The following is a 22296-nucleotide window of genomic DNA, read 5'->3' on the forward strand; positions in this document are numbered from 1 at the left end:
TTCCTGAGTTTTCGGGTACTTTTTTGTACTCTGGAGTCATGTCCTTTCGTCGACGTCTCTCATGCGATACTGTGTTTTAAGAAAATGAAATAAAACTAGTGCTCAGGGAGATCAACGGTTACTAGACACAACTCGGTCCTCGCTAACAATGCAAAGCTTCAGAGCCATGTGGACTTGAGACAAGAAAATAATCCATAATGCGACGCCACTCGAAAACGTACCAATAAAAAATTTGATCCGATTTTATCGACTTATCGTAACTTTTCGTATTCCCTCAATAAAGCTTGTTTCAATTGCAAAAAATTCTAAGGATTTGCAGCATAAGCCGATTTTTCAGTTGAGCAATTATTTTATTGATACTTCCTTATAAACCAAGACACGAAATAGTCAGCAAGCTCTTCACCTGATCAAGCTCATTTCTCTTCGAGCGTCCGCAGCAAGAAAAAGTATGATAAAGCGGTGTTCATTATCTGAAATTAAAAAAAAAATCCTCTTTTCATCAATAACAAAGTTGGTTCGTGAAAAAATTTAACAAAAAATTGACTACCGCTATGAACATGTCTACCGATATAACGTAGAACTGGCAGGCTTTCAGGACCAGAGAACCACACAATAACATCGTTTTGACACTGGACAGAAATATTTTGTCACCGCAGCCTGGCCATCCGCAACAGTAAATAGAATCTCGAAAAGCTTCTGACTGGGTATAAAAGAAGATTTTCAACAAGCTTGTAATAATCTGGAGGCGTTCTGGGCAGTTTCGTGCCTCGTGATCGTACCTCGGTCGTCAGACACAATCCAAACCACCCATAAAGCAGAGTTTGCAGGAGCTTCATGGCGATGTAAAAGAAAATCAAAAAAGCTTTGTCCATGCTGATCTATAACGAACATTGAAAATCGAAAAGTTGTTAGATTTCGAAAATGTTCAATAAATTTCTAGGAAACTGAAGAAAAAAGTGTAAAATTTTATAAAATTTGAATCTAAACCCAAAAGTGTTGCTTCGATTCTGTAACTCGATTCGATGAAAGTCATAGTGAAATTACGTGTGAGGCTTGGAAGATGTTGGTGCACATGACCATGGCGCTTGTCGTGAGCATCCAGAGGATAATGGGGCCATAAATTTTCTGGAGTTTGTCACGGCACTGAGCGAGGATCTCGCGTTGTGTGACGCACTCTTTGATGATTCTTTGGTAATCGTCAGCCGCAGTTAGTTTGTTCATTCGATAGCCAAGGACGCGGAGTTGGCTGACTATTTGAAAGATGTAAAAGCCGAAAAGCGCATCGGTCGCTGCGGTTATAGAACCGATCGCGTAGACGGCACCAACCTCGATTATGTAACGAGTCGCGTACAAAGCGTTGCTTTCTGGAAAGGGGTATTTTGATGGAAAGGGCGTACGATGCTTCGCGAGTCCGGCTCCGTGTGACAGCTGAATCGCAATCGATATTATTGGATTCAAAAAGTACATTATGGTGATTGCTAACGTTGAGAGCGATAGACACTGAGTCGGTCGGTCGAAATGTCCGATCGGTGATAACAGCACTGATCGATATTCCTCATTTTCTAGGTCTTTACGGAAATTTTTTTCCAACGTTTCGTGCAGCTCGACCAGACTACCCCGATACGTTACGAACACCGTGACCTTTGACATAAAGTTTGAGACAAAAAAAATCACTTTTCCGGAGTCCACGAATCCACACACGAGACTGAGGGTGAATTGAGTTTTACAGAAAGTCCCAAATGAGACGAACTAACATTTCGGAATTGCGATCGTACGGTTCAAACGATTTTTCATTCATATTGCCATCAGCTTTACTGACCAGTGTCACCGCAACGTGCCAAATCTCTTGTGATTCTATCCGCACTTACACTATTATGTGACATTCTAACGTTAAAAGATTCCTAAAATAACAAATTTTACAATCCAAAGTGTTAATGATCACGCGGCAGAGCTCGTAAGAAATGAAACTGTGATTTGAAATCATTTTCAAAATCATTCTCTCCATTACAGTTGAATGAAGACTTATAATAACGTCAATTCCTATCGAATCAACCATTTTTTCTCAGCGTTTATATCTCACTCTTCCATGGGGCTAAAGTCCTTCAGGAAAAAAGTCACAGTTTCAGTGAGTGTTTATCTTTGCAAAGCAGCAATGATTTTAGAGAGTGTTGAGCGCACGAAACGATTTCTCATGGCGAAGAAAATATGAAAATACATTTTTTTAGCGTTTTATTTTGAAAAATGGTAACTCTTGTAAATGGCGTTGAAAAGGGACGCGACACTTGATCACCACACTGCGACGTAGATGTCGTTTCAGTAAAATTCTTCTTAAATTTCATTGAAGTTCAGAAAAATCGAAAAACCGGTGAAAATAGTGACTTTGATCGTAATTCCGAAAATCTTGAGCCACTTTTGGGATGTTTTGTCACGATGCGAGAAGTTACCTTCAGTAAGATGGTGCAAAAGCTGACAGCAATCCCAAGGCCTTTCGTGATAAGATCAAGATTCGTAATGTGGCTGAGAACGAAATACGCAATGCCACAAACGGTGATGCCGCTGAATGTGAAATGAGAAACGATTATCAATTGGAATAACTTTGAGGCAGCGGAGCCCGGCCATAATCCAGCCAGTTGCAAGAGTCCCTTAACGCCGCGAGCGTATGACTCGTATCTCTGCAACTGTTTTTCCATGGCTCGAAGAATTATCGAGAAATATTGGCGAGCCAAGTTCCACGGACTTGATAATATCTCATTTAGGTTGAAGTTTCAAACTTTTTTGAAAGAGCGGAGAAAAATAAAGGACAGTGACTTCCAGTCGAGTCGTCGCGTCAGATATTGACAGAAAATTGGCTCCCCGAACGGGAAAAACTTCTTCGTAACTCATTTCGTATAATCGCCTATAAAATATAACGCGGGAGAGAGAAACTGCGAAAAGAGCTTCGATTTTCGAGGCAATTGGTAACAAAATCACTGCAATTATTCCGAAGTAAGATAATCGCAAATCCGAGTCTCATCAAGCCACGAATCGATATTCTGCGCGGAGGAACCACTAGAACGCAGAACGTCACCGATCTTAGTCGGTCACCGAAGCTTAACGAACGTTCTTGGTCCCATAACTCTGCTCTTTAACCCCGCCAAAGTGAGTAAAAACGCAAGAAACAAAAAATAAAGCGCTTCGACTCCAGCGGATAAGAATTCGATACTTCGGTGCGATTTTTGCTTCCGTTAAAGAAATCCCCACGATTCAGTCGACGCGGTCCCCAGCGCGGTGTCGTCGGCGGACTGCAGCTCAGTGCGCAGGTTGAAAAAATGAATAATTGAGTGGAGAAAGTTTCTTGCTATGGAGACGAAAAAAATCCGGGGAGAGGGAAAAGATCGAATGGTCACGGTGATTGGTGGTAAAAACTTTAGAAAAATCGAATGTCATTGCTCGCTTAATACTTTGGATTATGATAGACCGCCGATTTCTTTGTCCATGGAGCACGGATCGATGCGGAATAATGTGTCGTCGACAATGATAGTCCGATGGACGATGGCGAAGATTTTATCGCGTTTTTACGAATAAGTGGTCTGCATTGTGGATTAGATAAATTTTATTCCGAGCTTATTTGCTTCCCCGTCATGTTCAGGGTAAAAATGGATCCAATTTCGTAAACTGCTACCCGCGCTTCACGGAACGAGTAAAAGTGAAGAATTCTGGATCGAAAAGTTTATTGACTGCAGCTCCTGCTTTACTTGGGTCATGAGATATCAAGTGGATTGCAATAACCAATCGAACACATGGTCGAGCCGGTAAACGCGTCACGCCCCTTTAGATTTACAGGGGATTGGCTGATACCCAACGGAGATATCTTCCGACTGTTCTAAACGTTGAAATACAAAGCGAATAAGTAATTTTCTCCAAACTTTCAACCCTGAGCCAACGCTCGACAAAATTCGCCAAAAATTGCGTCACGATTTTGTGCTGCTGAACGTTTCTCGTGACTGGTTTTGCTTTAAAATCACGTGAAATTTTTTATGTTGGACAATAGGAAATCAAATCTTGAGCTTCTGACGGAAAAATTGAAGAAAATCTAATGGAAATCTATAAATGTTTTTGGGAAGTTTAGTGATCGGTGGTGGTATCTTGATGATGAGACACGATCAGAACTGGAAGTAGTGGAACAGAGCCTCGTCCTTGCTAATCCAGAATTCGTTGAACGATTCTTTTTTCGTTTTAAAGCTGGGTCTGAAATATTTTTCAAACTTGGGGTTCTCGGATGAGTAATTGCGGGCATGGTTTCAGTTTATTTTTTATTTAAAAGAATAAATACGAGGAGAGGAAAAATAAATGTCTCGTATACGCGGATATGAATTATCCAATTCAGTAATTTGTATTGTTTTTAAAATAAAATTTGTCTGAAAGATCAAAAGCACAAAAGGTTTGGTCTGAAAGGCCACCGTGTGATCATTCCACTGCATCAGCTTCAGTTTTCATCGAGTGTCCGCAGCAAAAAGAAGTATGATAAAGTCGTATTCATTATCTGGAAAATATTACGAATGCATTTCCTATCGATTATTGATTTTATTTGTGGGAAAAAATACATAAAAGTTGCCTACCGCCATAAACATGTCCACCGATATGGCGTAAAACTGCCACGCTTTCAGAACCAAAGGCCTGCACAACAACATTGTTTTGATATTGAATACGAATAACGCATCGCCGGAGCCAGGCCATCCGCAAGCGTATATTGAATTTCGGAACTGCTCAGACTGGAAAATTATCAAAAAAATTCAAGTTGCAAGAATGTTCAAGTATTTTGGAAATTTCGCGGGGTGTGTAATGGTACCTCCGAGGTCAAGAAGGATCCGAACCAACCATACAGCAGAGTTTGCATGAGCTTCATCGTAATGTAAATGAAAACCAACACAACCTTGTCCATGCTGATCTAGAATGTATTTTAAAAAAATAGGACGCTGAGGAAGTTTTGAAGTTTTATGAAAACGCTTAAAAAAATAGGGAAACAGGAGTGCAGTCTCTTGGAATGTAAATTAAACGCAAAAAAATGTTTCTCAATGCTAAAATTTTAGAGGGCCATGAATGCACTCCATTTACCTGGAAAGCTTGGAATATGTTAGCACACATGGTCATAGCGCTTGTGGTGAGTATCCAGAGGACTATCGGTCCGTAAATCGTTTGAAGTTTGTCATGACACCGGGTCAGGCACTGTTGTCGTACAACGCACTCCTTAATAATCCTTTGATGATCGTCAAATGCGGTTAACTTGCTCATTCGATAAGAAAGAACGCGAAGTTGGCTCGCCATTTGGAAAATGTAGAAATCGAAAAGGGCATCTGTGGCTGACGATATCGAAATAACCGCGCAACTTGCCCACACTTCAATCAGGTATCGAGTTACGTACAAACCGTTGCTTTCTGGAAACGGATATTTTGAGGGGAAGGGCGTTCGATGCTTGATGATTTCATTCCCGTGTGATAATTGTATAATGATCGCTATAATTGAATTTACATTGTACATTGCGACAGCACCTAGCGTTGATAGTGTCAGGTATAGAGTTGGACGATCGAATTCTGCGATCGGGGATAGTAAGACTGTTTGATATTCCTGATTTTCTAGATCATTCCGAAAATTTTTTCCCAAAGTCTCGTGTAGCTCAACGAGGCTGTCCCGATTCATCGTAAACACAATGACCTTTCGGGTAAAGTGAATATAGGGTAATATGGGGCAAAATGGACACATCGGGCAAAACGGACACAGTGTCCATTTTGCCCCATAAAGTTGAATAAAGTTGAAGTTGTTCCAGGGCAAAATGGACTTTCCCGAAACTGAAATTTCCTAAAATGCATACAATTTTTTTTTCGGTTCCAAATCATGTCCTGACCATAAATGATATGGTAAATTATTGAATTCCACGGTGACATCCCCAAAAAATTCAAGTTTCAGAGCAAAATAGATCCCAAACTACTTTCTCACTATCTATTCCCTTTTTTGACTTATTTTTAATCAAGCCAAGTACTATACTTATTATTTATTCAATTCTTTGTCTCATTGGGACTTTGTCCCAAATATAATATACTGATATGTTTGGGATATACAAATCAATATGATATTCAAAAAACCACTGAGATGAACAAACTTTTTTCATTATTTATTCACTTAATAATTATCGCTATACTAATCAAATTAATGGTGGGACTCCGATATAGTGCGAATACCAAATATACCCCAGCACGATGGACCCAAAGTTGATTTTTTGCATTCTTCAAAAACATGACAGAAATGGAATATAAGATTTGACTCATTTTTTTTCATTTACATCCAATTAATGGAGCCTGAGTGGTCTCATATCTTTTTCCATATTACCGAGTTGACATTCTATTCGGGAACAGTCGCTTAGAACGGCTGAATTTCGAAAAATGTCGGTTTTTCGATTTTTATGCCTCTAAGGGGCTGTGTCCATTTTGCCCCGAAATTTTTTTTTACAAAATTCGGAAAACGAGGACTGGGCATCAATTTTGGGACTCAAAAATAATTGAAAGACAAAAATAGTTGAAAACAGTTTCGATGAAACGCGACCTGGCCATAATCCAGCTAAAAGCAAAAGCTGTTTAACGCCACGAGCGTATAACTCGTATCTCTGCAACTGTTTTTCCATGATACCGCGAATTATTGTGAAATATTTTTGCGAGCACTGCTCAGTCGAGTCAATGATATCCCGTGAGATCAAAACCTTCAAACTTTCTCGAAGAAGTGCAGAGAAATCTATTCATTGCGCAAGCTCGTTCAACCTCTCTGCAAATAAATGAAGAGTTAATGTGCAGTGAATCTCCAGCCTATTGGGACGATAATGCAATCATCCTGAAGTAAAGTATTCATTACTTTTACTTATAACCGTCTCCGCGGTCCATTTGATTTTGTACAAAGAAATAGCAACGGTGCTATAGAAGATCGATGTCGCAACAAGTTTGAAACAGTCGGAGCTGAAAACTGATTTTTCTGACGCGTTACTTCACTATTTTTTTGTAGAAATAAAAAAGTCAACGTGACAGAAACTACCAAAATAACCGAATGAGTCCACACAGTTCAGTAGTCACGGTTCCTTAATTACGTGCCATCGCCAAACGTGTCTGTGTAAGTTTGGTACATAGATAGAAAAAAATAAATAACCAGAAGAGCTTTCTTTGTTGGGGAAATAAAAAAAAAAAAGGTGAACGAACGCTGAGTGCGGGGGAAGGTGCAAAGGGAAAGGAATAAAAGATTATAGTGATTTGTAGAAACTCTACGCAAATCGGTTGCGACTATTTTCTCCATACGCGTCCGTTTCTCTCTTTTCTTCTGATTATTTCAAATACACAATGTTGCTGTAACAAATAAGTTTTGATTGATACCCTAACGATTTCTTTGTCTACGAAGCGCGAATAACAAATGAACGTGGCACATTGTAGCCTCGATGATGATGGCCGGAGAGAAATGATGTCAGAGGACATTTTACCCCCGGCTTTCGAACCCGGAACAGAAGACTAGATTAGACGTACCCGGGCTCGAGTCTAGCACATTTGATATGGAAGCTTCCAAAGATAGTAATAAAGTCGTTCGAGTAAGTGGAATCCTCACTTTGGAGAACAAGGAAAAAAAAATTTCCATCAGTTTTTCGTCCTCTCTTTCGCAGCCAATCGCATGCACGGTAAAGTTCAACAAAGCAACACCCCCGTGGCGACTTGTCAGAGATCGACTCATAAGTCGATTGGAATCTCATGAACGGGCTGGAAATGAAAGAGCAAAGAAATTGTCCCGTTCGAATGTCGTTAGATTTGACAGAAAAGTGTGCAAAGTCGTGAAAAACCATTAAAAAATGCTTTCGCGTGTGTATATTTTCTCAAAACTCGAATACAACCGAACAATGGCATTGCAAGAAGGTTTAGTTTATAATAAAATAACGAAGAGTCGCGTTACTTAGCCTCGTCGAGGGTTTGAAGCAAAAAGAAGTACGACATGGCGGTGTTTACTATCTGAAATTCAATCGCAATAGCGTGTTAACCATCCTTCTGGGAGGGATTTTTATTGCGAGCGAGGAATACTCACAGCCACGAACATGTCCAGTGATATAGTAGAAAAACCGCAAGCAGACAGAATCAGGGGCTTCCACAGGAGCATTATGAGGACACTCGTCATGAAAGGAATCTCTCCGGAGCCTGGCCACCCGGTGTTGTACACAGCATTCCTGAAAGACTCGGTCTAGGGGCGGAGAAATCATTTCCATTATTCAACATTATCGTTCGTTAGTTCCGGAGCTTACCTCTGATGTGAGGAAATTGCCGAACAAGGCGTAGAACAGAGCTTGGACGAGTTTCGCGACGATGTAAATCACGCAGATTACGATGCTGTCGGAGTTTCTCTACGCGGAAGCAAACGTTCGACTGATAACTCATGCTCTTTCGAATTTCGTGGCGCTGTTTCCACTTACTATCGTAATTTCAGCATTTTTGTCCAAAATTTTGGTCAAGTTTAAGGTAGAACGGTACCTCTTTTGCGGGGCAGGCGGTGAGAGGGGTGCTACTATGCTTTAACATGGAAAGCCTCTCGTCTTACCAACTGCACCGGAATTTAGTTTCTGCTTTTCAATTTACATGAAAAAATGATAATTGTGTACTTTTAGGTGAAAAAATAACTATTTCATCCATAAACTTCCTAATTTTGGCGAAAGCTTCCTCTTTTACATTTCAAAATATCAAACATTGCTTTGACAGGAGCAATGCAGGGTTGTGCCTTCAGTTTTTGACTGTTAGTTGCTCTGCCCAAGCTCGAGGGGAAACTGTAAGTCGCACAGTTTTTGTATCGCTATACGAGAGTGCGTTGATCGATGCGACGTTGCCGCGTTTGAAGCTGTGTCCACCAGAAGAGAGTAACAAATTTTGTTTATTCATTTTCTTTTGCACATTGCAGATAAACGGTAGGGTGAAATCACTGCAAATTTTGCGAGAGTTATCTTGACAGTTGGCTCACATACTAGTGTTCGTTTCGTCGAAAAGTGGCTTTTTTAACGGCAATTTTTCAATGTTCTTTTGCCTTTTTAACGCTTTTCCACAAAATCCAATGCAAAAATGAATTCAATTTTCTCAGAAACGCTACAGTCGAACCCGTTAAAATTTCGCGAGCAAATTTTCGAACGTATCTACCAGTTTGCATAAAAATCACTCTTTTTTTATTCATGCTACCGTTCCACCTTAAACCCGAAGCATAAAATTGTCTTCTGACATTGGGATAAATGACTTTTTACCAGAATTTGAAGAAGAATTTAAAGATACGATGAGTTAGTCAGATCAGCAGTACCTTGGTCATCTGATAAACGTTGGCGCACAAGCTAATAGAGCTTGAAACCATGAACCACAGAACGATGGGTCCGTAGACTCGTTCGAGAGTATCCCGACACAGGTTCAAGCTCTGACGTCGCAAAACGCAGTCTCTCATGAGAGCCCGATAGTCGTCGCTCGCCTTAACGCTTTCAAGTCTGTGCGAGAGCACCCGGAGCTGTGCGCCCATTTGAAAAACGTAAAAACCGAGCCCGGCATCCATGCTGACAGCAACAAAACCTATCCCGAGACTCCAAAAAGACTCGACGATATAATGCAGCGTGTAAACGAGGAGGCTGCTGTCGGTGCTCCACGGGAATTTCGTCATAATGGGCAAATGATAAACGATCGGATCTGCGTGATGAACATACTGAATAATCGTTGCAAGCAGCGGAGCGATCGAATAGAATACCGGAATTGCTGTGAATATTCGGGACATTATCAGCGTCACACGATAGAAAAAATTCAACGGCGAAAGTAACACTTCGCGAGTTTTTGCATCCCCGAAATCAACACGAAACGTCGACTCCAATGTTTCGTGCATCCTCGTAAGATCCTCCCGGTAAAAATTGTACAGACCCATCTTGAATCGAAATTCATTATTTATTATTATTTGAGCACGAGAAATACAAAAATCGCTTGCTACTGCATCGAAACATAAAAACATTTATAAATTCATGCATGCCTCAACCGTGAGTTCGAATGCTTGCGATTATTCTCATTGATGAAAAAGCTTAAAATTCTCACGATAATTGATTCGATCTCTAACTTTGTACCTTTATAACTGAGCCCAAAATGCTGATAAATACGCCCATAAATTTCGTGATTAGAGCAATGTCAGTCAAGTTATCAGCAATAAAAAGAATACATCCGTAGAGCATCGGTACCGTGATAGAAAGGTAAATGAAATGCAAATAATTAATCAATTTAAATGGCACTGGACCGTAAGATATTCCACCCCGAAAAAACATCCATTTCACGGAGCTCGCGTATTTTTCGTATTTCTCAGCCTGATCGATCATCTTAAGGAGCAACCGATAAAAATCGAGCCTCAAAATGATCCGAGGAAAATGGAGAAACTGTGCTTTCACTCGCACTGTGTTACAAAGACAGTGAAGAAAGTAAGAAAAGTTTTAAAAAGTTTGGATCATGATGGCGACAAAATTGCCAGCAGCTGTTACTACGCTGACATTTCTCTTTTATTTATGTGCCTGAAAGTTTGAGAAATAAGAGGATAATGTGACGATTGATCGTGCTCCGCTCACGTGTCGCGCTGCAATTTTATCATTTTCGAAGAGCAATCATCGCTCTTTCATTGAATAAGTTTTTGCAACTTTTTTTCCACTGTCAAATGGGCCCAGGTCGGTTGATACTAAGTTTTATTTTTACCGGAGCCACTGTGAGTTCTCTCTCGAGGACGGAACTCATTAAAAGGCGGTGACGTTCTTTCTTCACCTCGGAAATTCCATTCGAAATGTTTTTCCTCGCACGCAGTAAGTGCGGTGTAAAAATATATTCGAATAAATCATCGAGGTTAGAAAGTTTCAACGCTTCCGAGGGCTGATATATTCGCAATTTGCTCGAAATAGTTTTTGTAAACTGCGTGAATTTCTAACTTTTTATTGCTCTATGTACATCGATGAGGAGAGGGGCAACGGATACTGTAACGGAAATAAACCGTTGAGCTTTTTACTTGCGGTGGGAATCTCGCTGGTGGCGCTGCTATTTGAAAGAAAAACGCGGAGCGTCCTCGCCCGTCTTCCGAGGACTTTGGCGATAGTTGCTCGTGGCCCCTTGAGCTGAGCACGAAACTGGGAATACATTTTCTCCTCCTAATCTGTCTCTTAATTACTTTTTCAATAAGTACTTTGTATCCTATAAAACTGGAGGTCGAACCGAAAGCAAGTAAAAGAGTGGAGCTCCCAAAGTGCAGTTACAAACAAACAAAAAACTTCGTCAAATTGAGTTGTTGGAGGGTGAGTGATTCTTGGCTTTCAACCTCGTTACAGTGACTTTTGTTCTCACGAATAAATTGACAAGTTTTTTTCGATTCTATCTCGTTAATTTTCCCATCAAACAATCATCTGAGCCTGACGCAGGGGAAGAATTTTGTGATTAAAAAATCACTGAACGCAACGATAAAAAACTAGTGCTCAAGTAAATCTACCGCGAAATTCTTCACTTGGAATTCCATCTCCAACCTGCCGGAGCAGAAACAAACAGTCGTAAACCGCAAGCCCAAATCCCGTCCTCATTTTTATTATCCCGTATAACGCAACGGGGGGTGAAGAGAAAAAGACAACGAAAGAGAACTCGTTTATAAAATAGATATAAAAAAACTAGTGAAATTGACGTTCGTATGAAAATAAGACTCCGTCGTGACCGAGTGTTTATGATATTCGTTCAAAAAATAGTATTCAAAAGTACTTGCTCCTTTTTCTCTACTCATACCTCGTACAATTATTCGTAGTAAGCGAATAATAACATTGAAACGAAAAAGTAACTGCTGACATAACGTCCAAGTATCAGACGAATGAACCCATGACAAGACGAATCTGAATTACCAGGGAAAAAAAATATAAAAAAATGAATGACAATTTTACAAAATTTCATTGAATGAAATCTCTCGGTAAATATGGAGCCTGGAACACTCAAACATTTCTAAATTTATTGAAATTTGACCAACCATTTTGAGATGTTCATCAATTCACAGAGCAGGGATGCCTTCCGTGAATGATTATTGAGCTTCCTCCAACGTTCGCAACATAAAGTAGTAGGAGACTGCGGTATTGGAAACCTGCGAAATAACAAATTCACGGGAATTTTGGATATTTTTCGATTTCATTACTCAGGCATTGTGATACTTACAGCGAGGAACATGTCCACGGAAATGGTCGTGACGGAACACGCTTTAAGGACGAAGGGCTTGTTGTATATTAGCAGAATCAAAATGTTTGTCATGAGGGTTTTTTCGCCCGAACCTGGCCAATCACTGGCGTATATGGCCTCCCGAAAATTGTCGTTCTGTTTGAAATACCGGAGATCAAAACCGTCGGTATGAATACGTACGTAAAAGTGCACGAATTATTTTGGCATTTGAGAGATCAGAGCAAGAGGCGGGAACATGGATTTGAAAAACGTTGTTCGTTTATTTTTGTCTCTTCAACGAAAAATCTGCCAATTATTTGAGGGTATTCGAGGCAAAAATTGACCTCCTGCAAAGTCTGTCGAACAGATGATAACGAAAATTCACGATTTGGCAATAAACTGTATTAAAATTAAGCTGAAATTTCAGTTTGAATTCCATGATAACAAATGAAAAGGAACTCTTTGACATCAGATCCGCTCCTCTGGCCTGGTCTCTCGTATTTCCTTTCCTCATCTCTTGCTATATCGCGATGAAAATACCTCGGTTGTCAGAGCAGTTCCAGACCAGCCATAGAACAATGTTTGGACGGCTTTGATGAATATGTACATGATCACGATAACCGCTTTCTTTGGGTTCAACTGCGAGATATTTTGCGAATATTGATAACTTGACAAAGATAAATATTTGGAAATGATAATTGTGAAGGTCCAATAGTTCTCGATTGTTTATTGATCCGGAATCGAGCACGTTAAATTAGCCCACAACCACAAATATGTTTCTCTTTTTTTTCTGGATCCCAAAGTTTCCATAAATGTTTTTATTCCAAAAACTTTTTTAGTGATTTAAACTAAATGGGTCTGAAGCGAGTGAGATATTTTTGACGACTTTATGATCGACTACTCACATGAGCAGCTTGATAAATGAGGGCGCACAGGACCATGGCACTTGCGCCGGACAGCCAAAGAACGATTGGTCCATAAATGCGTTCGAGGTTCTCTTGACAACGCGTTAAAGTTTGGTGTCTGGAGACACACTCGATGATAACTTCTCGATGATTATCCCTCGAGTTTAAATTTCTGATCCGATAGGATAAGGTGCGAAGTTGTCCGGATATTTGGAAGATGTAATAACCGAAGAGGGAATCGACAGCGACAGTAAAAACAGTGAGGCAGGTTGATGCGTAGATTTCGAAGATGTAAATTCCTGCGTAAACCAATTTGTTGGCACTTATTGGCCAAGGGAACGAGGTCGGAAAAGGGAGCATGTATTTTATGACGTTTGCTCCTTGTGCGTGCTGAATTAGTATGAAAACCAGTGGAACGCCCCAGTAGAGTGCCATTCCTGACCAGGCTATTCCCATCATCACTTGGTAAGGTCGATAAAAAGTTAAAAATGGCGACATTAAAATCGGTTGCAACTCGGCATTGTTGTAATCTTTTGCAAACGTGTGGGCCAGAGTCGCATGCAACTCGGATAAATTGTCTCGATAAATGGCCAAACATATCATCTGCAAAAGGAATTTCAACTACAGACCAAGACCCTCGATCACCACCACAAAAACGATTCGCACTCTCATAAAATTTAAGGAAATTGGTGATTCATTTTTTCCCCCATTTTTTGTTCTTTTGTCTTCGTTCTTGTTTGAATTATTCCAGATTTTAATAAGCTGATCCCACCATCCTGACCTGACTTCCCCCCACGTCACTCGGACTCTCAAAGGAAGCCACTTTCTCCTAATGCATTTACTGCACGACATTTGCACGAGCGCAAAGGCAACTTCACTGACTCCGCGGCCCCTCAACTTGCCAGTAGTAGCGCTACGAGGCTTTTCTCCACACTTGTACGAAAATGAAACCCAGAAATATTGAACGGAATGTAAGTGAAAAGTTTTCCGACTCCAGCAAAGTTATTGGTTGCGAAGAGTTGAAACTTTCCTGTGCATTTTTGTTTTTAAATAAAAAAAAGAAAAATATCCCAACGTCAATCGCGTTCAAAGCTCAGGGTCGAAAAACCCGGAAAAAGCTTCATTCGTAATCGCGTGGGATGATCGTTTTCTTTGTAACGATGCGCAAGGAGAAGCCTTACTTTTTGGATGATAGTCACGAAGCCGAGACCCAGACTGAGACCCGTTAAGAAGAGATGAAGATTCGTAGTGTGCTCGAGACAAAATTTAGAGATTGCGAGAATCATGAAAACCGATGCCAACGCATGGGCGTACGTGAAAAACCGGTAAATACCACTCGATCTCGTTCTGGGCCAAACTCCTGCGAAGTGCAGCATCTTTTTTAACGCGTTCTCGTACGAATTATACTTGTCGACTAGCATCAAAGTTTCTTCGTCGTTAATTTTGTGAATCTGTAATCAAGGCTGTCAGTGATCGCAGTCAAGCGAATCGAGGGTGAAGTTTCTGGGGCGAATTTCATTTTCACCATTCTGTGCGCAATTGTTGTTCTCGCACACGAGAAAATATCTCGTTCACGCTCCCCCAAATCCAATGGAAAATTCAATAAACCAAAATTTTTCCAATTTTCCACCAATCGCTCATTTTCTAGTTGAAAATTTTCAAAATTTTCGAACTCATCCAACGAAAACTACAACTACGAGAAAACCCTCGTCTTTGTCTCGTAATTTTAGGCAAAATGTAACTCTTGTGTGTCTTTTTTCGTTACTTTTAATCTCTCGTTAACGAGCTCTGATTCTGATTCGAATATTTTTTTCGGCGACGAATGCTCGATGACGAAAGGTCACTCGACGTTTTTCACCCTTCTGAAAGTAAAGCCGTGGAAAATCGTTTCGAAAACGGTACAATGGTTAGCAAGTAAAACTGAACGACTCGAAGCGCCAAAGTGTAAGAAGGGATAATAAGAAAAATGTACAGAAAAAAGGGACTCGTTTATGATACGTATAAATAAAAAAATTGCCATTCGAAGCAACGTTTCCACAGAAAAATGCTCGAGCTGCACAAGTTTTTAAATTGCACTCAATTGTTTCCGGTATGTACATATATTGTAGGATAAAATATAATTGAAGTATAGAGCAGAGTACAATATTTTTTCCCCTCGGGAAGGCGCAAAAACGATCCGAAGAAGGGCGGGAGGGAGTCCGATATTTTTCCGGCGAACGAGTGTCACTAGTCTTCCTCGCACTCTTCTGTGAACCGGAACTCCCATTCGCAGAGTCTTCCATTCAATCAGTCGATTCGGATAATACGAGAAATTCTTTAGTTCGGAAAGGTCAGTGATCGGGTAACGAAACAAAGAAAATTTATGTGTGGTTGGAACGCACCTTTGGAGTTTTATTTTTCTGTCATTATGCATAGGAAAGCTCGTGTTATTGTGACCCGTGAAGAGGGAAATAATCGAAATTATTCAGATTATTTATTTTGGCCATTTTTGCAAGGAGATTTTTGCGTGGTGCCACCACCGGGTCTGAATCGGTTATTTTTCGCAAATTTCCTGGCTGTTGGATGGTGTGAAAACAAAATTTTTTATCGCTCGTGTCAGGACGTCGATACTATCGAGATACTGAGAAAATCGTTTGTCAAAATGGAAATACAATCAAACTAGTGATTGATATACGCGGAAATGCGAATTTCAAAAATTTTCCGTCAGAAGATCCAAATAAATGATTTTCATTCGAGAATAATCAGCATTCGAGTTCAACTGCTTGATAAATGAGGCCGCAAATTAGAAAGGCATTTGGAACCGTGAGTCGAATCGCAATGGGTCCATAAATTTGTTCCAGATGGTTTTGACAACGTGTCAGAATTAGTCTGATTACGCATTCGCTGATGACTTCTCAATACTTTTAAATCCATTATAAATTCCTCGTGCGATACGACGGAGCGCGAAATTGTGCAGAAATTCGATAGAAATAAAAACCGAAGAATCGATCGCTTCCCGAAGCGATGACGTTCAGGCACATTCGGACATGAAACTCGAGAGCGTAATGACCCCAGAAGTGCCAACTGTCGGTTGGGATCGAGCTGGGATACGGGATAGGAAAAAGGAAAAAGGAAACTGTATTTGATGCCTTTAGCCCCATTCGCGAGCTGTATTAATATCACTAGAATTGCGGTGCAACCCAATAAATTTCTGCTATCGACCCTCGAAATCCGTGGGGTCAAGGACGATCGAAAGTGTGCTGGAACCGGTGGCAGTCAAGTGGGCTGCAGCCGCATCTTCAACGTGGATCGAGCCTTTTCGACGAAGCGTAAAAAAAGAAACGATCAGTCAAAATAGAGCGAATCGATTAAAAGATTCGAAACGAACTGCAATCGTGAATCATACGAATTCCAATTTCCAATCACAAGCAAATCATTAGATCGTAGAATTTTCAAACAATAATGATTCATCGAGATTTTTTCTCGATTTCGATCATAAATTTAAGCGACCCAAGCTTTTTCTCTCCAGAATTCCACTATCAAAGATTTTTTGAGAATCACTCGAAGATTTTTCATTCAGTAAAGCGTTCGCAGCAAAAATTGAGTGTAGCCAGAGCTGTGAGGGCCTCCAAAGTGTGGATACTGTTCAAAGTACACGAGAAATGGCTCCAATGGACGTCTCAATACGCGACGAAACAAATAATACTCATCCATTAAGCTTGCCATCGTTTCGTGTCCTCGTCCGTAGCGATCGTTATTTCAGATTTGTTACAATTACATGGCGTACGAGAGCATAATTTATATGACATTGACCATCGGGTCATAAAGAAGATACCAAAATATATTATTTTCCATTAAATCACTCTATTTATTTACGGACATCTGCGTTTTCGGGATTTTCCATTGAAATAACATTTGGCTATAAAATCATTCATTGCGTATGAGCCTCTTTCAAAGTTCGTAGCATAAAGTAGTACGAGATCGCGGTATTGTCGCCTCGCGAAAAAAACTTTTTCGCGAGGCGACAATCTGATTCGATAGAAACGTGAACAATCAAAACTGGGAATTAGAAAATCAAATCGTCGAGTACACTTTTACGTCCGCTTTCAGGTTTTCCACTGTCGTAAACTTCGTGAATAAATCTGACAAAAAAAGTAACTGTTCTCAATGGAATGAAATGTTGAAAAAATACCTCGGTCGTTAGGACTGAACCGAACCAGCCGTAAAACAATGTTTGCATTATTTTGAAGAACACGAAAACTCCTTTTTCCCATGTCAACTGTGTAGAGCAAGATTATTATGAACAATTGAATAGAGGGACAGTGATGGATAACTTAATAATGATCGTCACTCACGTTAGCTGCTGGATAGATGAGGCCACAAATGACAATGGCATTTGAAACAGTGAGCCAGATGGCAATAGGTCCGTAGATGAGTTCCAGGTGGTTTCGACATTCGGTTAAAATTTGTGTCGGATAACACATCCGTTGATGACTTCGCGATAATTTTTATTCAAATTCAATTTTCTCATGCGATGCGACAAAGTGCGAAATTGTGCGGATATTTGAAAGGCGTAAAAACCGAAGAGCCCGTCGGTGGGGCTCCAGGGATAGCGTTCATACAAATTCCACCGTAAACTTCGAAAGCGTAATGAGACCAAAAGTGCCAACTGTTGGCCTCGATTGACCAAGGATATGAAGTAGGAAAAGGAAGTCTGTACGTGCGATGACTTCCGCTCCATTTATCAGTTGCATTGCTATCACCAAAATCGGAGCAATCCAAATAATCGCTATTAAAATGCCCCCCGAAATCAGCAGGGTGAGCGAAGATCGAAAAACCGTTCGAACTGATGATAGTAAAATGGGTCGGAGTTCGGTATCCTCAAAGTCCTGGTTGAAAGTGCAGGCGAGCTGGGCATGCAGCTGAATCAAGCGATCTTTATCCCTAGAACGCATGACTGGGGTGTGAGCACACCCCACGCGAACTTCAAACTACGCTCCCATCCTAACAAGCGACATTATCGACTGATTATCGACGGATTTTTTTATATATAAATTCAATTGAAATTAGTTTTATCGTACATCATTCTTTTCGTTATAAAAAAACGAAGAAAATGGTGTAGGATAAAGTCAGTTTAGCATCGTAGGACCGGATTTATAAGCAGAAAAAGAGTGGGGTGTGTTCAAACCCCGGTCATGAGGTTGAGGGTATGAAAAAAGACACATGAGGTGTAGGGTTAAAAATGAAGAAACAAATAATCTGCCGAAAATTAATCAAAGAATTAATCGGTTCAATTATTCTCGTGATTCGCTTGTACGATCATCGAGTGCGGATTGTTCTTTGAAGGCTTTTCTCGTTTGACTGTTCACGAATAATGGAGTCGAACGAGTTAGTGGTTTAGTAAAAAAACAACGAAAAGCGACCAAAAACTTTCAAATTTTTCATCATTTTTTATATAAAAGTTGTAATTACTTTTTGAATAATCGTCATAAAACTCAGCACCCGACTGAGACACCTCAAAACGAGATGAAGTTTAGTTTTGTGTTCGTAGCAAAAATTCAGTATCGCACGAATGTCAAAGAACACCGCCAAAGTGTGGAGTACAGAAAATATACGAGAAATGGCTTTCGACCCAGCACCTGGCCAAAGTCCAGAGAACAGCAACATGCGTCTCAATATGCCACGGTACAAATGATATGTATCACTTAAGCTAGACGTATCAGGGTTTTGAGTCCTCATCTGTAACACCCGTTACATCAGATTTGTTAGCGTCACCTCGGGGATGAGGTAGCAATTCGTGTGCCAAATTTATTTAGGGAAAAATGAAGAGTTTTTAACGATTCGAATCTTTGCTAGTTTTTCGAGAGTCATGAGAAAAGTTTCTCACAAAAACTGATATTCGTAGGGTTTCGTTGAGCCAAATTTAAGGACAAATCGGTACAAAAAAAGACGAGGAATGGTGAGATTTCAGAAACGGTGGATAAAACTAGGTCAGAGTTCAGGTGCACGTTCAAGGAGTGAAATACGAGAATAAAAGAGTGGGGAAAAGTTACTTGCGATGTAAAAATAAATTGTAGCATTAAGGGGTCTTGTTATTACGAAGACAAGTTGCGAACTGTCCGGGAAAAAACTTGTGATAGTTCGTTGTACACAACAAAGAAACAATAATGTTGACGAATTGCTCTTAACTTTCTATACCTTTTGCAATCATGTTTCCTGTATAGAGGTTCCGAAGAGAGAAGAAAAAAGAAAATTATATACGGAGATAGACTCTGGTAGTTTGAACGGGTGGGGATCGATTGGGGTGGAGGATTTTGTATTTTGCAGAAGCTCTATCAGTCGTAGTTTGACATTTTGTATCGGACCTCTCAAAAGGCACTCGGATTTATCAAAAGTCTGTCGAACTAATTCGAAATTCTTTCTTCATGAACCACTTCGGTTTTAAAAATGTATGAGAGTGGGGAAATAGGATTACGAATAATTAGTGGAGATACTTTCGATCATTAGTAAACGAGGGCAGAAATCGTATTCGGTCAAACTCGATAAAAAATTGTCTATATTATTATTTTGTACTACATTTCGACAATACTAAGAAACATTTTTGTCATTCATGCTTCATTTTGTACTTTGTGAGTTTCCACTCGATGGAGTCATCATTCAAGGCTTTTATGATCCTCCAAAGTTCGCAGCATGAAGTAATACGAAACGGCGGTATTACAGACCTGTAGGAAAAAAAATTTAGAGAAAAGTCCACTATCGTGCGTGCCGTGTCTGACAATGAATTTCGAAATTTCTTTTATCTCAGATGCAGAAAAAGCTTCCATCGATTTGAGCTTAAAAAATATTTAATTACAAGACTTACAGCGACGAACGTATCTACGGATATGGTCCCCACGGAGCAGGCTTTCAGAACGACTGGCCTGGTGCACGATATCATGGTCAGGACACTGGTCATGAGAGATTTGTGGCCCGAACCTGGCCAGTCAGTCGCGTATATTGCCTCGCGAAATTTGTCATTCTTCAAGGAAAAAACGCACATTTAATGCGTCTAATAAAACATCTTTAAAAATCTTTAAACATCTTTAAATTAAAAGATTTTTTAAATTGCAGTACAATTTATTTGAGGAAACACGGCAGATTTAAATTCCTGTTATTTCGATAAATACACGAAAAAAAAAGAAACAATCAGGAGCATTTTGATAACGGAACCATAACAGCAATGACGATACAGATTTTTCAAAGTTCGTAGAATTTTTTAGGATTCCCAGGAAAAGTACACTGAAACGTGGTTTATAAAGCGATTGAAATCCCTCCTCAAATAAATCGTCATTTTTCCAATTTTCATGGTAAATACCTCGGTAGTCAAAGTCGAGCCAAACCATCCATAAAACAACGATTGAATAGCCTTCAAGATAATGAAGACGATAAAAGTAACAGCTTTTCTTGGGTTCATCTGCACAACACGTCAGAGAGGATAAGATATAGAAAATTTATACTTTGATTCGCAACAATGAGTGAGGAGATAAAACTCACATGCGAAACTTGCCAAATGAATGCGCACATAACCATGGCATTTAGAACCGTGATGCAGAGTACGATCGGCCCCCAAATCTGTTCGAGATGAGCCTGGCAGCGCATCAAAATCTGATGTCTCGAGACGCACTCACTTATAACTTTCCGATAATTTTCATTCGCCTTCAAGTTCCTCAAACGGTGAGATAACGTGCGAAGTTGTCCAGATATTTGGAAAATATAAAAACCAAAGAGACCGTCGACCGATGAGGCGACGCAAGCGATACAAACACAAACATAAGTCTCGTAGCCGTACACGATCGAGTAAAACAATTTGTTCGTTCGACCAATGGACCAAAGATACGCAGTCGGAAAGGGAAGGATACATTTAATGACACTCGCCCCGTGGATGAGCTGAATAATTATCACTATGATGGGCATCGTCACGTACAGCGTGCACAGCGTGTAGGCAATGATCGCGAAGACCAGCGAGGGTCGATAATACGTTAGCATGGGCGAAAGCAAAATCGGCCGTAATTGGGGATCTTCGAGATCGCGAGAAAAACCTGCTTGCAGATTCGTCTGTAAATCGAGCAGTCGATCTCGATGAACCTTCAAACAAATCATCTGCACAACAATCAATCGAATCAATTAATTTTACGGATTACCAGATCGACGTTTTACTTTCATTAGGATGTACGAACTAATGTTACTACTTTTTGTGCGCTGATGAGAAAACCCAGTCCGATACCGAGGCCGTTAATCAAAGGTTCAAAATTCGACACATGCAGACGCGCGAAATTAAGAATCGAAAAAACCAACCAGAGCTCGGCCGCGATATGTACGAATGGGACCAAACGATAGAGTACGCTCGGATTTACCATCGGCCATAATCCAGTCACTAACAATAATTTTTTTATCGCTCCACTGTACCGGCTGTACAGTTTCAGTTGACTCGACATTTTGCTGGTTTATCTTCCAATAGAATTTTTGAAAATACGCGATCAACGATGTCGCTCGTCCGGGTAATTGAAATTGTTTTTTTGATTCACTTTTGTGTGCAGTTTGCTGAGGGCTTTGTTTTCCCGCTCTGAAAATACTGATTTTTTAATTTATTTTAAGTCTAGTAAGTTTCGAGGAGATTTTTGAATTCGTATAGAAATCGAGTCTCGTTTCGTTTTTTTTTTTTTTTATTTGTTATTTATTCAATTCAATCGAATATTTCGAGTCAATCCGCGTTCGGACAGGAAAAAAAGCACATCTGGGAATCGTGAATCGTTTATTATTCCGAATTCGCCTGAAACCAAGGGACTTTGAAAAATTCAGAATTTAAAAATCTAACAAATAATGAACCAAAGGCAAAATCACGATTATAACTACGCAGAAATAGTATATTCAAACTTAAACCCCGATCGAGCTTTCAACTCGCCCTTCTCAATCTACTACGACGGGAAATAAAAGCGTTCTTAGAAGATGAACTGTGAACCGATAGAAAAACGCAAAGAAGAGTTTGGTTTTAATGTAGTAGAAATAGAAATTGCCATCGTAAGTGATGAGAGTGTGGAAAAAATTGCTCGAACTTGGCTGTGACGGCTGCGATGACAGTCACGATATTCACTTCAATAATGTCATACAAAAGTTCATAAGTTGCTTATTTATCTATACCTTATACGGAGTCTCCG

General features: G+C 40.1%; 4 protein-coding genes and 1 pseudogene across 5 annotated transcripts; all 5 read right to left on the reverse strand.

Annotated features, from left to right (window-relative positions):
- Positions 1 to 334: 334 nt before the first annotated feature.
- On the reverse strand, positions 335 to 2813 carry LOC122407832 (uncharacterized). 2 transcript variants are annotated; one of them, XM_043414273.1, is made up of 5 exons: positions 2445 to 2813; positions 1045 to 1641; positions 780 to 878; positions 566 to 700; positions 335 to 470 (listed from the first exon to the last, which is right to left on the reverse strand). In XM_043414273.1, the coding sequence occupies exons 1-5, from the start codon at positions 2688 to 2690 to the stop codon at positions 414 to 416; spliced, it is 1134 nt and encodes a 377-aa protein (XP_043270208.1). In that variant the 5' UTR covers positions 2691 to 2813; the 3' UTR covers positions 335 to 413. The 2 variants fall into 2 exon arrangements, with proteins under 2 accessions (XP_043270208.1, XP_043270206.1); XM_043414271.1 differs by having other exon boundaries at positions 548 to 700.
- A 1612-nt stretch (positions 2814 to 4425) lies between these two features.
- LOC122407962 (odorant receptor 4-like) lies at positions 4426 to 5739 on the reverse strand. The gene is made up of 4 exons (XM_043414451.1): positions 5095 to 5739; positions 4829 to 4927; positions 4599 to 4751; positions 4426 to 4522 (listed from the first exon to the last, which is right to left on the reverse strand). Exons 1-4 carry the CDS (start codon positions 5737 to 5739, stop codon positions 4466 to 4468), a joined length of 954 nt encoding a protein of 317 aa, XP_043270386.1. The 3' UTR covers positions 4426 to 4465.
- A 2123-nt stretch (positions 5740 to 7862) lies between these two features.
- On the reverse strand, positions 7863 to 14499 carry LOC122407963 (uncharacterized). Its single transcript, XM_043414452.1, has 11 exons — positions 14305 to 14499; positions 13124 to 13726; positions 12759 to 12857; positions 12219 to 12374; positions 12097 to 12147; positions 11533 to 11551; positions 10127 to 10446; positions 9331 to 9933; positions 8297 to 8395; positions 8083 to 8235; positions 7863 to 8009 (listed from the first exon to the last, which is right to left on the reverse strand). The coding sequence occupies exons 1-11, from the start codon at positions 14497 to 14499 to the stop codon at positions 7950 to 7952; spliced, it is 2358 nt and encodes a 785-aa protein (XP_043270387.1). The 3' UTR covers positions 7863 to 7949.
- Positions 14500 to 17033: 2534 nt separating this feature from the next.
- On the reverse strand, positions 17034 to 18841 carry LOC122407964 (uncharacterized; annotated as a pseudogene).
- An 841-nt stretch (positions 18842 to 19682) lies between these two features.
- On the reverse strand, positions 19683 to 22019 carry LOC122407831 (odorant receptor 67a-like). The gene is made up of 5 exons (XM_043414270.1): positions 21331 to 22019; positions 20636 to 21241; positions 20457 to 20555; positions 19965 to 20120; positions 19683 to 19824 (listed from the first exon to the last, which is right to left on the reverse strand). Exons 1-5 carry the CDS (start codon positions 21574 to 21576, stop codon positions 19756 to 19758), a joined length of 1176 nt encoding a protein of 391 aa, XP_043270205.1. The 5' UTR covers positions 21577 to 22019; the 3' UTR covers positions 19683 to 19755.
- Between the last annotated feature and the right edge of the window lie 277 nt (positions 22020 to 22296).

Source organism: Venturia canescens, chromosome 3, assembly GCF_019457755.1.
Source record: "Venturia canescens isolate UGA chromosome 3, ASM1945775v1, whole genome shotgun sequence".
In the NCBI taxonomy this organism is placed as follows: Eukaryota; Metazoa; Arthropoda; class Insecta; order Hymenoptera; family Ichneumonidae; genus Venturia; species Venturia canescens.

Excerpts from the sequence above, each read along its gene's own strand:
- LOC122407962 (XM_043414451.1), bottom strand. The coding sequence starts at position 5,739 with ATGTGTCCATTTTGCCCCATATTACCCTATATTCACTTTACCCGAAAG. Across the intron at positions 4,752-4,828 it reads GATCCTTCTTGACCTCGGAG|TCTGAGCAGTTCCGAAATTC; the intron begins GTACCATTACAC and ends ATAATTTTCCAG. Across the intron at positions 4,523-4,598 it reads CGGTGGACATGTTTATGGCG|ATAATGAATACGACTTTATC; the intron begins GTAGGCAACTTT and ends AATATTTTCCAG.
- LOC122407832 (XM_043414271.1), bottom strand. The coding sequence starts at position 2,690 with ATGGAAAAACAGTTGCAGAGATACGAGTCATACGCTCGCGGCGTTAAG. Across the intron at positions 879-1,044 it reads ACATCTTCCAAGCCTCACAC|ATCAGCATGGACAAAGCTTT; the intron begins GTAATTTCACTA and ends TGTTCGTTATAG. Across the intron at positions 471-547 it reads CGGTAGACATGTTCATAGCG|ATAATGAACACCGCTTTATC; the intron begins GTAGTCAATTTT and ends TTTTAATTTCAG.
- LOC122407831 (XM_043414270.1), bottom strand. The coding sequence starts at position 21,576 with ATGTCGAGTCAACTGAAACTGTACAGCCGGTACAGTGGAGCGATAAAA. Across the intron at positions 21,242-21,330 it reads TTCTCATCAGCGCACAAAAA|ATGATTTGTTTGAAGGTTCA; the intron begins GTAGTAACATTA and ends ATTGTTGTGCAG. Across the intron at positions 20,556-20,635 it reads TCATTTGGCAAGTTTCGCAT|ATGAACCCAAGAAAAGCTGT; the intron begins GTGAGTTTTATC and ends CGTGTTGTGCAG.
- LOC122407963 (XM_043414452.1), bottom strand. The coding sequence starts at position 14,499 with ATGCTGCACTTCGCAGGAGTTTGGCCCAGAACGAGATCGAGTGGTATT. Across the intron at positions 12,375-12,758 it reads GAACTGCTCTGACAACCGAG|AACGACAATTTTCGGGAGGC; the intron begins GTATTTTCATCG and ends TATTTCAAACAG. Across the intron at positions 8,236-8,296 it reads GCAATTTCCTCACATCAGAG|ACCGAGTCTTTCAGGAATGC; the intron begins GTAAGCTCCGGA and ends CTCCGCCCCTAG.